Source organism: Amblyomma maculatum, chromosome 11 (assembly GCF_055883805.1).
Source record: "Amblyomma maculatum isolate TAMU_Amacu chromosome 11, ASM5588380v1, whole genome shotgun sequence".
NCBI classification, from domain to species: domain Eukaryota; kingdom Metazoa; phylum Arthropoda; class Arachnida; order Ixodida; family Ixodidae; genus Amblyomma; species Amblyomma maculatum.
The window spans coordinates 64,406,595-64,424,299 of NC_139354.1; the positions used below are offsets into that span (position 1 = coordinate 64,406,595).

At 41.4% G+C, this 17,705-nt stretch overlaps 1 protein-coding gene across 2 annotated transcripts in view; it reads left to right on the forward strand.

The window, feature by feature from the left end:
* The window catches only part of LOC146173983 (venom metalloproteinase Antarease-like), a 52,720-nt gene that overhangs the window by 7,847 nt on the left and 27,168 nt on the right, over positions 1 to 17,705 (forward strand). Inside the window, exons 2-8 of one of the 2 annotated variants that reach the window (XM_084585049.1) lie at positions 1,394 to 1,575; positions 3,627 to 3,719; positions 4,619 to 4,757; positions 6,493 to 6,650; positions 11,416 to 11,487; positions 11,565 to 11,692; positions 11,772 to 11,824. In XM_084585049.1, the coding sequence (XP_084441175.1) occupies positions 1,394 to 1,575; positions 3,627 to 3,719; positions 4,619 to 4,757; positions 6,493 to 6,650; positions 11,416 to 11,487; positions 11,565 to 11,692; positions 11,772 to 11,824 (825 nt within the window). The remainder of the gene's footprint in view (positions 1 to 1,393; positions 1,576 to 3,626; positions 3,720 to 4,618; positions 4,758 to 6,492; positions 6,651 to 11,415; positions 11,488 to 11,564; positions 11,693 to 11,771; positions 11,825 to 17,705) is intronic. The other variant, XM_084585050.1, reaches the window with a different exon arrangement.

The window sequence follows — 17,705 nt, forward strand, 5'->3', positions numbered from 1 at the left end:
CTTCCGGTCCAGTACACTGCAAACCAAAAAGCGTGGATGACGCGCGCAATATTCACAATCTGGCTGGAAGCCTTTGATACGGACATGCGAAAGCAGGGCAGATCTGTCTGCCTTTTTTTGGACAACTGCAGTGCGCACCACATTGAAGACGTTGCCCTGACGAGCATCCGCTTGATTTTTTTCCCCGCGAACTGCACATCCGTTATCCAGCCTCTCGATCAGGGGGTTATCAAAAGTGTGAAGTCTGCGTACCGAAGAAGGCTCATACAGCGGATGTTGCTAAACATCGAAATGAAGCGACCGACGGAAATTGACCTCTTCATGGCGCTGGAGATGCTTGCCGGCGCGTGGATTGCTACTTCGGCCACGCTTGTCCAGAACTGCTTCAGGCACGCCGGTTTCGCAGCTGGTCAGCACGCCTTGCCAGAACCGGAAGCTGTAAGCGGTGACGATCTGCAGCCACTAACCGAAGCATGGAACGCGCTTCGCAGTGTAGATACAATGGTGCCAGAGGCTGTTGAACTGGAGGACTTTTTGTGTGCGGACGCCGACTTGATCGTGCACGAGGAATTCAGCGACGACGCTATTATCGACAGTGTGCGCAAAGGAAATGAGGCGAGTGACGACGAAGATAGCGAAGACCAAGTACAAGGTAAGCAAGTAAGCTCGCGTGATGTGCTTGATGCATTCGATGTGATCCGGACTTTTCTCGGCGACCACGACGACGACGACGAAGCTATGCATAGCTTATCAAGCTGCGAAGCCAGAGCCGTCAAGCTCCTGCACAGCAATGTCAAGCAGAGCAAAATAAGCGACTTTTTTAATTAAATCTTGGTTCTGGAAGGTAATGGGTGTGCTTATTTGTCCATTTTCGCGACAGCAAAATTCTCGCGACAACGAAAAGGTTTTCCTTCCCCGGAGGTTTCGTTATTGTGGGGTTCGATACCATTTCTACGTTGAAAGTAAGGGATCATACACCCCTGATGCAACTAAAAGGCTCAACCATAACACCTACCAAAAAGTTTACCACCCAGCATTGCACATAAACAACAGCGGCATCATCGTTGGCATTAAAAATGTATACAAATTTATACAGAAAAAGCAATATACAATTTTCTTACACTAACGTTTAAGGAAAGCATGGCAAGTAGAGACACCAAACCTTCCCAAAAGCATAATGCAAGAGGTAAGGAGCGCTGAACACATCAGCAAGCATATTTCTTCGCAATAATACAGAGTTTTTAGTACATAAGGTGGAATAACATAGCAATAAAAACAGTTGGAGGCAATAATGTGTTTTAAACTGCAAATTTAAGATCAGGTATATGTCGTCCTTAAAGAGAAAAATGCTAGCGGAAATCCTTACCTGTCGCCAAAATCAGACGTGCACCAGTTCATGCAGGTCTTCAGGAACGCAGGTTGGTTTACCCTCGACTGCTGCAAGAACGTGGAGACAATGGCGGACTCCTTTTGTACATTCATGATACACTGACACTAAATTTGGAGAAAGCATCCGTAGTTGTGCCAGACCTCTACGTGCACAAAGTTGAAGGTCGGCGAGCTATTGTGGACATGGTAAGTGTGCACATACATGCTGCCCTTCGTTATAATGGAAACGTTCGTAGAGTTTTTCAAGAGAGCAAAACGTGGCGGAGACGCTTATCTCCAGTAAAACCTTTAAGTCTGTCCCCAGAAAACTGTAAATACTATGTTCAAGATCAAGGCGCTTAAATACCAAGCTGCAATAAATGCCCTCTTATTGTTGCTCGAACGTCAAGCTTGGCTCCACCACAATGAGGGTGAGTGGCCGTATTTATTAGCAGCATGTGAGCAAGGCGTATAAATAAGAGACCGTGTCCGCTTAGCCCGTAACTGCTTTGTAAGGTCTCGATGGTGCTTTAGGGGTCCACAATTCTCATACAGTACGTCAAAAAACCGAAAATAAATGCACGAGCTACGAACCACCAATGCAAAAAATAGGCACATTATAAAGTTTCTCATTCAAACATGCATATTATCTTGTTATGCCATGAAAGGCTATGCGCAAACAAGGAGAACACAAAACAAAGGAAACGGCAAGACGAGCGCAAAAGATTTCGCTCCTCTTATCGTTTCCTCTGTTTCGTCTTGTGTTCATTTGCGCATAGCTTTTCATGACATTACAAGATTCAATCCAACTAGCCCGACAACAACTTTTGCTGAATGCATATGATATCTTTTCGAACAGATTACATAGGAATAGGAGCAAAGATTTCAAAGCCCGAGCTTGGAATGAGTGCAGAGGATTCGGCGTGGAGGAGACTTAAAAATCTTGTAGTAAAATGATGCTGCGTCGGTTTGAACACTTTAAAAGACAAACTTATTGTTTACGGCCTTACGCTTCAGTGAGGTTGCATTTCGGACCCATGTCAACGGGAGTGCTTGTTTTGTGATGGCTGTCTAAAGCATTTTGATTCTTATGTAGCCGTTTCCACTGGGTGAAAGTAATTATTTCAAGCAGAATCGCTGAACAGTAGCTCGGACATGACTACATTACGGTAGATGTTCAAGAGCGTTAGGCACAATTTACAACCCAGTTTTACATGACATTCAACTACACTGTGTGCCGGACTATTGTCTCAATATACCGGCAAATAATGCCTTCTAGCGAGGAGACGCTTTGTTTAAACCAAAGAGCACGCACCACAAATTAAATCCTTTTGTTTTTTTCTAGTGCCCGTCGTACACCTACACTTTGCCGTAGACATGTCTCATAACGCTTTGACTGGTCCATCCCGCTCACGCACTCAGTATTTACGACTACTATAGAAAATCAATAGGACCGTGTCTCGCAATAAATAGTAGAAAGGGGTAAAGACATACGCTTTGTGATATAGTGATTTAGCTATAGCATTTTTAATCCATGCGAAAAAAGAACGTTTAAAAACGACTTAACGATAACAAAATGGCGTTCTGCAGTATTTAATACTGTTGATCATGGCATGAACTTCACAATAACTATTGATAAACAATACTAACATTTTGTTCACCACATTGCAAGTACCATATAAAGAATATTGTGGCCTATGTAGCAGACGATCACCGTTATGAGTGGCCTCTTAATTAAAATATTTACGTTTAGGGAAGCCCAGTGTGACGGTGCTGTACTGTGTGCGCGAGCCGATAGGTTTTTCGTCTGAAATAACTGCTTACACATCATCTGGTTAGATGAATGAATTTATTTATTTTTGTTTGAATTGAAATGGCAGTGCACAAAGTATTTTGTAATATTTATTTCTCTATAACATGGCCATTCAGCCCAAAGGGAAAATAACGGTGCTCCGAGAGCTTTGCATAATATATTATGAATTTACGCGTTTCGATTACTAAGACCTGTGTCTACGGCATAGCTATATAGTTGTATTTATTCGAGTGCTTCATCTGCTTATTTAAAATGTATATGAAAACAAGTTAGCCATTGCGTGGCAAGAGAATTAAGGTTAGCAGATAGAAAGTTTTCTTTGTTACGTTATCAGAAAGAACGTGTGTTGTAAAGCGTCTTTTGCGTAATCATTTAAACATGCATGGTTTTTATTTCACGGAAACAAATATTTCAAAAATCTGTCGACATCACGCTTCACTTGCAGGTAAACGGAGAGGAATTTAATGAAAATCTTTATCAAGATGTCGAAAAGCTTGCCACAGTGACTGTGTTGCGCGTTGGGAAAAATATCCAAGTGGTGCGTATGAGCACATATATCAGCTAACCTCACACTTTGTTAAAATGCTTCTCTCATTAGAATGATTGACTTGCAAAAATCGGTTCGATACAGAATATGCGAACCAAAGGGACACGCAAGTGTTCCGCAGTGAAGTCACAGTTTGACAGTGAATGGAACAGTCGTTAGTTATGAATGTAAAAGAAATAATTTTTTTCGTCAAACAAAATTTAATCGCAAAAAATTTGAATATATTGCTTAGACGTTAATGTGCATAACGAGGTTTCCTGTGTGTTTTTTTATTTCCATTATTTTTATTTCGTATACAGGTGTGACCATTAATAAAGTCACTTGTTAGAAAATTTGGAAAAAAATTGCTTTAAACGGCATTGCTCAGCAATTTCAAATTATTTTTACATAACTGCGGAAATCTGAGAAAGCGCGAAAATACAGTTTCGACTTCACCTTTTTCGAAGCCAATCTAAAACACTTCTTAATACGTCACTTTTTTTTCTTCTTCAGTGATCCAGACAATACGAAATATTTTTATGTTGTCGAAGTTGATGTTAATTTCCCCAATATGAGTTACACTGTGAAAGACATGTCCGCGCAAGTATTGATGTTTCTTTTAAATATACAAGCGAAATAGATTTAAATTATAGCTGTGATCGCATCTTGGGCCACGAAATTATAAATTTACTAACATCGAAACTTTGGCTCGACTTATTATCTGAGGCTGCGCTCCTTGCCCGCCTCCCGTCAACCTATGTTTAGAGCTCTTTCATACAGTGCAGCCATCTTCTTTCTCTCGTTCTACCTAGAATTTAATTGAGTGTTATAGGGCGCTTTTGTTCGTCAAATTTCAGAAATAAAGGTATTTAGGTCTAACTATGACGATGTTGTGAATGTTCGCTTTTCAGGCAGGGCTTCTGGGGCTCCAGACACGAATTGAGCCACTCACAAACGGAGCAATATTTGAGGCGGACAGTGTAGGCCATCTGATAAGTGAAATCAAATACCCTTCTGGAGTTGCGAAGGGTATTCCCATTCCAGAAAAAGGTAAGCTAAATGACGGCTTGCAGATTATCAACTGCTTTTTATGTTCGCTCGAATACACTAGAATATAAAAGCAAGGGATAAAACAGACTTTAAATTCGTGTTCAATGCCGTCAGCAAAAGTAAACCAAATCTGTCACTAATTATAATTATAAGAAAAAGTAGAGAGCAGCAAAATGTTTGCAATGGGATTTTATACTCCACGCTAAACAACATCATCCACCTGTAAACCAGGTACCCGCCTTGGGAATAACTCGACATATTTCAGTGCTTTGAGAGAGATATTTTTACTGGAGACTATTCCTTCTAAATATAGAGACCTATTTTCTATAATTGAGCTATTTGAGCAGTGTACCTAAAAGAAAGCGGAAACTAAAGCTTGACAAGCATCGAAAAATAGTTAATGGTTCGGGCCGTTGCACATTTCTTACTGTCGAAGATGAATTCTGATCATCCAAGTTGTTCCATGAATCTTCGCTGCTTATACTTAGAAAAAAAAACGCCCTCTGTGTCCTTGAGGGGAGCCCTTAACTCCGGTTCGTTTGTGCATCATAATGGAAATTCGAAGCTAAGATTTCGCTAGCTTAGCCAGCGCCAGTCACCGATAAATATTTCTCTTGCGTCGCCGCCTGCTGAAAATAATGCCACCTATGCCGAGACCTAAAGTTTAAATGGCAAATGCGCTCTTACACGACGAGATCCCTTCAGGGCGCGCACACTTGAACATAGCAGGACACGTAATCATAATGTGTTTTCGCACAATGGTCTGTATAGCGAGGTGCTGAGAGGGTAAATAAATTGCATATTCAAGTCATGCAGCCGAACTTCAAACTCTTGGGCTTCAAGTCAGTCACTGTAATACTGCGGCAATGAAGCCCGTTTTCGACTGTAAAAAGCGGGCTGGTAAATGGCAGGATCCATGTCGACATTTGCGGCAGGACGTGACAGAAGAGCCGCAAGAAAAATTAGAGACAGGCACATTCTATCGCATGATTTTCTTAAGGGGAACATAACGGTGCTCGCAATTTCGGCTACACCTTGCGTTATTGGAGGCCTCCAAATTTGTTTATCTCCCTCGATCTTCTGTGCAATAAATTCCTTTATATTGTATACTATTCCAATTCGCACTTATGTGCAGAAACGATGTATTTTACATTCAGTAATGCGTTGCTATTCTTTTTTAAATCATAGCGTCGTCATTAAAAGGCTTGACTCTTCAGTTTAGCTTTTGTGCTTGAAAAATGCGCAAGAATGAGGTGCTCTTTAACGTACATCAATATACTATAGCCTCGGTTCGGCTCCTTGACTGGATCGCTTGATAATTAGTCCCTATTAGCACCACTTTAAATCGAAGTTTCATTCCACAGTGAATGACAACCAGGTTTTCACATCGCGCAGGATTTCATTCTCATGTCGTCCGTAAGTCGATTATAACAGAAATGGGCAGGCTAGGATTGAACTCTCTTGGAAGAAGGCAGCAGAGCAGGTAACAACACAAAGTGTAAGAGGCACACACACGCACACAAGGACAACGCCTCTTACGCTTTGTGTTGTTACCTGCTCTGCTCCCTTCTTCCAAGAGATGTGTGACCAACTAGCTCAGCGTTCGACTCTATTAGGGTTGAGCTCTAAGTTTAATTTCGATGTCAAATGATATAGACGCCGTGCATCATGTCAATGGCCACTAATGTTTTCTTAAATATATTTGATATCCTATGCTGTTGTTTTTCACGCCTAGATGTGACGCAACTTATCGAGGAGAGAACTCCTGGTCCCACACAGACCATCCCCCCCAATGTCACTGTCGAAGTATTTGTCATCACGGATGCACCTCACCATAGCCACTTCAAGAATATGAGTGATCTGATTATGTACCTCTGCGTTACGCTCAACTCGGTATGATCTCACAACATTGGTAATTGAAGGACAGTATTATGTATACTGTAAATCACTTTTTTATCCATAGCACATAAAGCGAAAATGATTATATACAGTAGTAAAAGGCTTTCTTCAGCGTCTTCTAAACTGTGGCTAAGTCTCTATATAGATTGTTTCCTGTAACGAAATCTCGAGCGAACAGCACCCGCTGGCCATTTCAACATTATTTTATTGATTATTCGTCCTGAGCAATCCATGAGTGCTTTGCGTGCCTTATGAAGGAACGTATATAACCGACTTTTCAGCATTCCCTCTCTTAGTCTATTTGGCTCCAAAATACAAATGTTCACCATCTACCATCAGCAAATATCATTTCTGATTTTGCTTACTATGGGTTAAAATTCAGTAACGCATGCACAGTCTGTTTTATTTGAGGAAGCATGAAATCATATCTTGTGAATACTGTAACGGAAATGTCCCTTTCTTCTTTCCTCACAGTGTATACCCCACTGCAGTTTCAACTATAAACACAATGCGTGTTTCAATTACTGTAACATCGGTGTTCTTGCTTTCGGTTCAAGTCGAAAAGCAATTCATAACCAAACTAAATTCGATTTTTATTTATTTTATAGGAGAGAGTTATGAATATGTATAGAAACTATGGCATTGATTGCTGATGTAAAGGCAGAAAGGTTCTTTGCGAGCGTGAAAATGTCTTGCAATAATGAAAAACAAAGCAAAGTGTTCGAATTAAAAACATTGCTGTTCCTATATTTTCTGAATAGCCTTGAATTAACCTAATTATGGTTCTAAAACTTTGTCAAAATCGAAATTTATGTTTAGGAGGAATTCCTGTGCTTAGTCTGTCCAAATAAAGTGCATACAAAAAGTAACAAAAATGCGAACCATATGCGCATGGACACAACAGAATCAACAAATTAGACAGCGGCTTTTTCGATTTGGAGACGCTCTCTCTCCCTCATCAGAAAAAAACGCGGTGCATGGGGATGGGTTAGAACAGTTTTTTTTTTGTCCTCCTGAGTGTAATAGCACAGCGCTTTTGGCCACAGCATTAATGCAGCCTTTTCTTTGCATGGTTCCGAAGCTAGTGCAGTGAAGCTAAAAACACTGTCAATGTATCAAGCCACATCAAGTGAAAGCAATTAAGAACCGCCACTTACTGGCTTTCGCAACGGTACATCGCTCCCGTCGACATATGAAGGATCCCTTCAGAGGCCTTATACCGATTTCTTGATTTGGCTGTGGTCACAAATGTATACTTTATTTAGAACATTGTTGTATTATGTGTTCGGAGTTTTAACAATTCTTCCGGTACTGTAACAGAGAGCAACGCCTCGCAAGCAAGTAATAATTTCCGCTGTAATAAACAGACAGGGTGGTAATGACAGGATGGGGAATGAACAGACAATCTTCTTTCTGTTTGCCTAAGGGTGGCAAGTTTGCAATACTTGTGTGGCGATTCTCTCGTTCGCTGCCTCGTCTATGTTTTGTTTTCAAATCTAAGGTTACAGAACTAAACATCTATTCACGACTTTATTTTAAGCTATATTACCTTGTTTAACAAATTCTAGTGTTTTTACGGCAATGATATTATTATTGTTGATGATTGTTCCATAACCACAATCTGATCTCTAAAAATATCTGTATGAACGGCTCTTGTAGCAAAGAAAGAAAGAAGCACTGCACAGCTTTGACAGCAAACGTTCGATCCTGCTCTCCCTCTGTAAAAGCTGGCAAATAGTCTTCCAAGAACATTATGTGAGTAAAAGAACGAGACATCGACTTCTGGAAACAGCAGTCAAGCAGTGCACAATTTTTGAAGAGCAAAATATGAAATACCTGAACCGTGCTATAACGCGAAGGTGCGCAATGAGAAAACCATGTGATCACATAGAGAAAAAAGAAATTTCAAATTTCACAATCTGGCAGAAGTGCCGCAAAAAACTGAGCATAGAAATATTGAGGTCACGAAAAAAAAAAGCAATTTCAAATATTTTTCATATACATCCACATTTTTCGGAAAAAAAGTAGTCACTAACTGCCTCGTGGTGAGACACGTGACAGTGCTGTCATTCCCGCAAAGTGATGAAATGCACATATATTCAGGAGAGTCGACACATAGTATGTTAACGAAATCAACAGCCGCACCACTGGGTGCACACAAAGTGACAACACAAATTGCCTGGCGCATAGCACTGCTATGCCAGGATATACGTGCGAAAGCCTTGTTTACCTTGGCTAAGCCTAGTTTAGCAATTAAAAGTCACACACAGTTTGGTTATAGGTAAGGCATTTTGTTTTATTCGAAGTTTGGCTTTATAGATTCGAAGACTACTCCATGGTCTGTAAAATGTTGCGCCTGTGTTCCAATTTTATCTGTGCCTTATTTTGACTTGGTAGTGCCGAATATTTCGCTCTGGAGTTTGACGTCGTCGCTTCGCCAGCCGCCCTTACCGTTCTTCAGGCGTTTCCGCCATCTGCTTGGCGTTTCACGCCTCGTTCCTTTTCTGTTGACCGACCTTACACCACGCGGCGACTTCTGGATCGGAAGAGTGGATTTTTTCTTTTGCCTAAGCTTCCACGGCCCTTCTTCTGCCATTGCGGATGACTGTTGAGAACATTCCTAACCACCGGTTGTATATCGCAACTGCGCTGTACGACACCGTGCAAGCACAGTACGGCGCGCTAGGCTGTGACGTCAAGCGCTCCATGGCGGGACGGCTGCGGGCGCCCTCCTACTGAAAAACGAAAAGTTCTACGTGGCAATAATCTCATAAAATCTCATCTAATCTCATAGACTCTCATACGGTTCACATCATTGTCATAAAATATCGTACATAATTTATGGTAATGTACAAAAAGCTATGTGACCTTATGCAATTATATGTGATTTCTTATGTGAATTGAGTGAGATTTTATGAGAAAATTTGAGGTTATTGCCTCATGCAAATTTTTCAGCAGGGGGCCATCATGCATGGCAGTCGGATGTCCGTCGCGCTCGGCTCCAGCATTGGCTTCAGCTAACAGGTTTCCTTGGTAAAAGCGCATGCACACTTGAGTCTTTTTTGAGACACCAGTGAAATGCGCAACCTAGCCTAGTGTAGCTCAGCTTCTAGCTAGGCTTTCACTACAAAAATGGACCCTTCAGTTAGATTGCAGGATTATATAAAATGATTGCACTGGCTCAAAGACAACACGAAGAAAAACAACACTGTACAGGACCCATGATAAGAAGAAACAAAGCAGTACATTATCGAGCGATTAGCGCAATGCGGAGAAAACACCGTTTCACACTTTCTGAACTAGCCGAGATAGAAATGAGCGTTGCTGACAATATCATCTTCAAAACATCATTAGTACCCTGAAATATGCGTGCTCCAATCAATGGTGCAATTGTGATGTCCGATGTATTAATAGCGTCAAGCAACGTAAAAGTGTATAGGCCTCATGAAACCAAAATGTTTAGGTTTTCCGAAGCAACGGGGGCAAAGTAAAAAGATATTACTCTATTCCCATATCTATTCCTTGGAGCCTCCAGGAATGCGGTTTTATCAACAAAGAGCACTGTTGGACGAAAGTCAAAGATTATCGTTAGTTCTAAGTATTTCCAAATTGAATATTATAATGCACATCTGGCGCCTATCATTCCTTAAAAACATATTTACTACTGTCGTGAATTCTTACCGAAGAGTAATGACAGAAAAGCTAAATTAGTATTTTAGTGGTCGAACCGTAAAAATAAGACACCAGAACCCAGTGACAGGCAACGCATCCCGGGGGATGGAACACAGGGCCGACTGTTTCTATTTGCCCATAAATTGAAAGATGTCTTTTTCGTAATTCGGGATTAACACCAAAGCGAATCGGCTACATTAAGGTGTCTTACTACCATCCACCGTCTATCACTGCAAAGGTTCATAGTTGGAATGCATTTCCTTCTTGCCGTGAATTACAAATATCTTCAGGCAATTGAGAGTTTAATTTAAAAAGACGCTACTTGACGGCTTTTCCAGAAGTCGGATATTTGACTACAAAGTGTGTGCTGTACCTTACATCCAGTTTTGACGCCGTAATAAAGAAATCAGCTGCCTAATTAGTATCCCCTCAGCATCAGCCTCGTTGGTGCAATCAAATAATAGGTTGGAAAGTCACGACCATTTCTTTTTTCCTCACGTCCACGACTTCTCAAAGCGAAAACCCGTAATGATAATTTTGAAGAACAATACAAAGCATTCCGCAGCGATACTATAATTCGGGAGGTAATGGGCGAACCAAAGAGGTAAATATTCACTGAAAAAATGATCGTTTTTTTTTAGATATAATTCTTCAGATTCGCATTCCTTTCTTTTATTCGAGAAAATTTATAAAAAGCGACTAATAAAACAAGCGAAATTACAAACAAAAACAAATTTGAGAGAAAAATTTTATTTTATCTTAATCCCCCTGGCCTTTGCTACAACATAAAGGAATCTAATTCTCTGTATCAACTAGTACGCTATTCCTTGCGTTCAAACCAAGACGTTTATTGACACAAGTATGTTCTCAAGTTGTAGTCGCCATCCTCATGCATTATGCAGAGTGCTTAAGTGCTCTCATGGTTTCTCATCACTCTATAATCTTTTCAAGAATTGTCATATCTAGTCGTGAATTTTGCTCCCCGCATTTTTGTTGCCTACGTAATCTTTCGACGCAGTTTTTTAACAATGTAGTTCTTGAACAGCACAGATAAAATTGCTGAATAATAGTCTATAACTTCTTCCAGGTGAACTTGAGACTAAGAAAATTGACACACCCTAAGGTGCGACTTCTTCTCGTGGGAGTGGAAATGAGCGCGGTAAGTGCTTTAAAGCTCCCTACCTGTGAGCTGTGCCAAGACAAGATATATAATTCTGATTTCTGTCATTTTTCAAGGAGGAGCCTTTTCTGCGAGGACGAGACGGTTACATACTAGCCACGGAGACAATTCACGAACTGAAAATATACGCTAGCAACAGCACACCAAAATATAAATCCACGGATGTTTTGTTTTACCTAACCGGGTAATGAAATATTTTCGGGTCATATTTGCGTTACCTATATATATATTTACTCTACTTCTTCGCACAACGCACATTTCAGACGTGACCTAGTTATAAAAGACACCAGTGGAAACATCAGCAGTGGTGCTTTAGGTAAGTACTGCTGCTTTTTATTTATTATTCGCCGCCATAGGTCAGGAGTCCTGCTTACCTTGTTTCCAGTTAAAATTAGACAAACGAAAGACTTCTGTATACCTAGAAGAAAAGATAATTAATGTTACGTTCGCTCGACTGAGTCTTAGAAAATTAGAACAAAGTTTATTTTGTTTCAAACTTGTTTAAAATTAAAGCAACCATCTCTAGCTCGCTAACTAAACGGCTCTTCCACTGGCTGCCACAGGCGATATTTGAATCTATTCGGCGTTCATTGAACCGGATGGCGGTATTTGACACTTGGAAATCAGTTCAATAAATGGCTCTGTTTGTGAACCTGAGAAGGTATCGAAGATAACTAAAAGCTGCGTACACCGAGATATGCCCGATGCAGGTCATAGTTCAGTCCGTTACTTCTCGTCATCATGGGGATCCGTGAGCGCTGAGCGGAAGACAGAGCAGTGGTCGCATTGTAGCAGAGAGTAGCCTGCGCTTGATGCTCCTATTGCAATGCAGAGCTGTAAGCAAGGCTCCTCAGTAGCAAGCGCCTGCTGCACGAATCAATTAAATAAGGACTACTGTGATCCTGTATTGTAGAGCGTGATTTGTCACTGAATGGCTGGGCGAAGAAAAATATGAAGAGGAAAAATGAGAGCCAAAAGTTCAAACAATAATAATGCATTTCCGGAACTCGCATCTAATAAAAAGAACACAAATGCATTTCGCCATTTTCCAGGTTTTTAAGCGCAATTCTTTTGTTTTGAAGATCGGCAGATATAGATTTTGAATTAATCATCTTTGTCATGCTGAAGCGGAGAGGAGTGGATAAAAGAAAAAGGTCTTGTAGGGCTTAGCAGCAAAAAGCACTAGAGACAAATTCTAGAAGACAATCAAAAACAGTAAAGCTGCGCATCGCCACCGCACCGGGTGTCCTGACCCTGGTGACGGCACTAGACGTGACACGTTTACGATTTGTTAACGTAGAAAGACGAGCTTGTTGGTCTTAATAATTAAAATGCATATTTTCTCAGCGTAAAATTATAGGCAGGGCGAAAGAAAGGAAATCTTCAAGGCTCTTGAAATTCACAATCAAACTGATAATTGTGTCAACAGTACTTCGGTTTTGGTGTGACACAAAGAGCTGGATTTCTTAAAGAATTGAATGGCACATGAACATGGGCGAATCTGCTGAAGTTCTAGACTGTCCGATAAAGCGCAGGCGAAGGTTTGAGGCATATGGTTAGTTATGGTGTTTCCCACTTTTCCGGTATTATTGATGTTCCTTCCAATATATTATCAGTGGAAGTTCAGCGTTAGTTCTGGCCTGCCTCCTTTCACGCTGTCTATAATTTTGCCGAAGAAAATATGCATTCTACGTCGCACAACTGTGGCTTTAACTAAAACTGCTCTTCAGCATGAAGCTACAAGGCCATTTCAAACAGACAAAACTAGGACTCAGGTTATAAAACTGGTCTCGCACACACAATACTGACATGACTGAATGACGTCGCGATACTCTCAGTAAACTTATTGTGTTTTGCGTACGTTGGGTTATCTGGAGATTTTTAGTAACTGATAGGATACATATGGTCCGAATTGAATAAAAAGAACCTCAACAATTCGTCCTTCAGCATCCAGGAGGCATAATACTGGCACATTGCAAACTGTGAAGTGTCGCACTGAATATTAGGCGTCGGGATCTTCTAGCTGTAAGCCTGAAATCAGTATATTTTAAAGCTGAGTTCCGCTGCACCACACAAACCCACCCATTCTTTCCTTCAAAAAAGCAGTCGAAAAAAAATAATATTACCTAGGGAGGCACAAGAAAGATATTCGCTAAATTCTATAAGCGATAATTAGAAATGTCTGTGCATATTTTACGTGTCTTGGCTTTCTGTGATGGGAGAAGAACTATTGAAGAGGTGTGTTTTTGTATATGTCTAGTTGGAGGAGCTCATTCGTAATGATCATTAAACTGACATTCAATACTTTCCCAATGCTTTTAACAAGGCGCCAGCGTTCCGCCTGTTGGCACCACCACCATGCATCGTCGACATCGTCTCGAGTGAAACGTGGCGATAAGAGTACCTTTCTCTTTTGAACGATCATATTTTAAACTGGAAAGGTTGCGTAGACTGTGAACCTCTGGTGTAAGGTAAGGGTTCAAGAGCACAACAGTGTTCATAACTGTAGTCTTCGGCTACTATTTGACATCCCAGTTCACATACATGAAAATTGGTACTGCTCAATCACTATCACCTTACTTTCCACCATATTGTCCAACACGTATATAATGTACTGTCGTATGCTTCCACATTGCATGAAAGACCTCTAGGGTTAGGTATAAAGCCCTGGTATCAATCTATAAAATCCCAATTTTTGCGACATACGCGGCCTAGTTTTAATAGTATAATGTTAATTTCTCGCTCTCAACGATGACTACATGCAATTAGAGCACACTTGAGCTCCGCCATAGCGGGTGTGACGCAGCAACCTGTATAGCTCCAATCTGCTTCTCCTCACGAGGATACTTATTTATACGCTTAAGCTTTTTCCCACACATGAATAATTGTACTTCAATTACTTTTATTTGTTATTTGCGCGTATACTCCTCAGCATACAGTCGCAGGGTACTGGCCGCATTGTGTAAAAGCCACCGACAACTATATGTAGGAGTGCTAAAACCTATCCGTAAAAACATGACGGCATGATCTACAAATATGCGTGTCACTCGTTACCTAAATGTAGTAGTGGGTTCATCATCATCATCATCATCATCATCATCCTGATTATACCCACTGCAGGGCGAAGGCCTCTCCCATATTTCTCCACTTAACCCGGTTCTGTGCTAGCTGCATCCACTTGACCCCTGAGAACTTCTTAATCTCATCCGCCCACCTAACTTTCTGCCGCCTCCTGCTACGCTTTCCTTCCCTTGGAATCCAGTTTGTTATCCTCAGCGACCATCAGTTATCCTCTCTTCGCACTACATGTCCTGCCCATGTCCATTTCTTCTTCTTAATTTCCACTAGAATGTCGGTAACTTGAGTTATTTCTCTGACCCAATCTGCACGCTTCCTATCTCTTAATGTTACCCCTACCATTTTTCGTTCCATAGCCCTCTGGGTTGTCCTCAACTTGAGTAGAACTCTCTTGGTTAGCCTCCACGTTTCAGCCCCATAGGTCAGTACAGGCAAGACGCAACTGTTGTATACTTTCCTCTTGAGCGATACCGGTAAGCTGCTAGTCATAATCTGCGAGTGCTTGCCAAATGCGCTCCATCCCAATCTTATTCTTCTTGTTATTTCCTTTTCATGGTCTGGATCTGCGGTTACTACCTGTCCTAAGTAGACATATTCGCCTACCACTTCCAGTATTTCGCTACCTAATGTAAACTGCTGTTCCTTCCCGAGGCTGTTGAACATCACCTTAGTCTTCTGCATCATGATTTTCAAGCCTACCTTCCTATTTTTTCTGTCTAGGTCATCAATCATTATTTGCAGTTCATCCCCCGAGTTGCTTAGCAAAGCAATGTCATCAGCAAATCGCAGATTACTGAGGTATTCTCCATCTACCCTTATCCCTAACTGCTCCCATTCCAAGTCTCTGAATACTTCCTCTAAACAAGCTGTGAATAGTACTGGGGAGATTGTGTCTCCTTGCCTAACACCTTTCTTTATGGGAATTTTGTTACTTTCTTTATGCAGAACTATGGTTGCTGTGCAGCCACTATATATATCTTCCAGCACTTTCACGTACGGCTCGTCTACCCCCTGATTTCGCAATGCCTGCATCACCGCCGAGGTTTCAACTGAGTCAAATGCTTTTACGTAATTAATGAATGCTATGTATAAGGGCTGGTTATATTCCGAGCATTTTTCTATCACCTGATTGATGGTATGGATATGATCGATAGTAGAGTACCGTTTCCGAAACCCTGCTTGATCCTTTGCTTGATTGCAGTCTAAGATTGTACTGATTCTATTAGCGATTACCTTAGTAAATACCTTATACGTAACAGACAGTAAGCTGATTGGTCTGTAATCTTTAAGGTCCTTAGAGTCCCCTTTCTTGTGAATGAGGATAATGTTTGCATTCTTCCATGCTTCCGGTACCGTCGATGACACCAGGCACTGCGTATACAGGGTGGCCAGTTTTTCTAGCACGATATCACCCCAGTCCTTCAGCAAATCTGTAGTTATCTGATCCTCTCCAGCTGATTTCCCCCTTTTGGGTTATATTACCATATTAATCTTCCCATCTCAAAAGAGCAGACCTACATTCCAGTGCCTTGTAATTCAGCCCTGTCATGTGGTGACATGACGTCACACATCTTGCCGACCAGTCAGACAGATTTGGTGGCGCTCGTCTTGCACATGTAGAACACACACGAGTTGTCACTGCAAACACACCAGCAGAGCCGCAGTGACGAGCTTTGCATTGTGATATTAAGGCATAAACAATTGAACAAGCACACCATACAATGCAACAAAAAAGACTCAAGGTGGACATACGTGTATTCACTCCAAACTATCTAGACTCGCACTTCAAAGCACACGCAAGCGTCACAGGCGGAATTCTATGCGTCTAACATAAAACATGCTTCTTCATCACACACCTGTTATCCGTTAGTTTCCCCCTCACGCCCAAGGTATTTTCCTCGCTAAGACGTCTGTCCAACTGCCTGAGAATAGCTTCCAGGGTCCGTCTCGCATGCTTCTGATGAGGGGACTCGGAAAAATACACGACAAATTGTTTTTAAAACTGTGCATTTCCAGCAGGTTGGGCTGGCTTCAGCTCCAACTTTGTAGACGCGGCTTTTAGGATAAGCGACGTCATGCCATGCCCTGTAGAACCTAGTTTACTAATAGAGCGCAATTTTAGACAGTTGGTAACGTGATACATCTGCACTAAGCCGAGGAATGCGGCACTGTTAATTGCTCACACCAGAATACTGTAACTACATTGAACCGCGCGAAAATGCGCTAACCTTCGGACTTCTTATACTGCGGCCATATTTTCACATGGGAAAAAAGAAACAGAAGCATCTTGTCACACTTCAAAATATAATGAATTTAATATGTTATCCGTTTTTCAATCTCTCATTTACTTCCTAAATGCAACATTTTTGTATCCGCCTGCATGTACTGTAATCAGGTAACTATTTCAGAAACAAATTCGTCAGAGTTATGCAACGGGATACCAAGTCTATTGAGCTGCGCTCATGCAGTGCTCATATTTGATGAGTAATTCTATTTTTACAAAATTAACTGGGACACGATATTGTCACGTAGAGGTGGCAAGGTCGACGACACAAATGAATTGGGCCGATGATTGCACTGAAGAAAGTCTTTATTGGGCTGACTTGCGCCCGCAAAAGAACTAAGCAACTCGGCGGCGGCGATAGCAACAAACGTGGTCGTCGGTCGTCGGACAAAGAATGCTCATCACACTCGTCAACGCTCAATTTAAAGGCTGCACAGAACAATCTAGATAACATCGCAAACAGCTACCAGCACGGACTGGAACATTGTGGAAAGACACATGAGTGGCCGAAATCTTCGAGATAGATCTCGGTGCATCTTGCGCTACAACGAAACTGATAAAGGTGCGACTCGCGGCATCGAGCATTAACAAACTAAGATTACGGAACTGATACGCGATCCAGAATCAGAGTGATAATCCTATATGCCGGCGGCCGTTGAAAAACAACAGAGTTTTGAAGGTTTCGCGGCAATATATAGGGTCTGCTATATCTAGATGCTGCCTGTACCTTTTGTGTAGTGCAGTAATTTTGCACCCTAATTCATTAAGCCAGCGTTGTAATGCGGAAGTAAGGAGGAAGTAGCATAGTTACATTTGGAAGGGGAAATTCTCATTT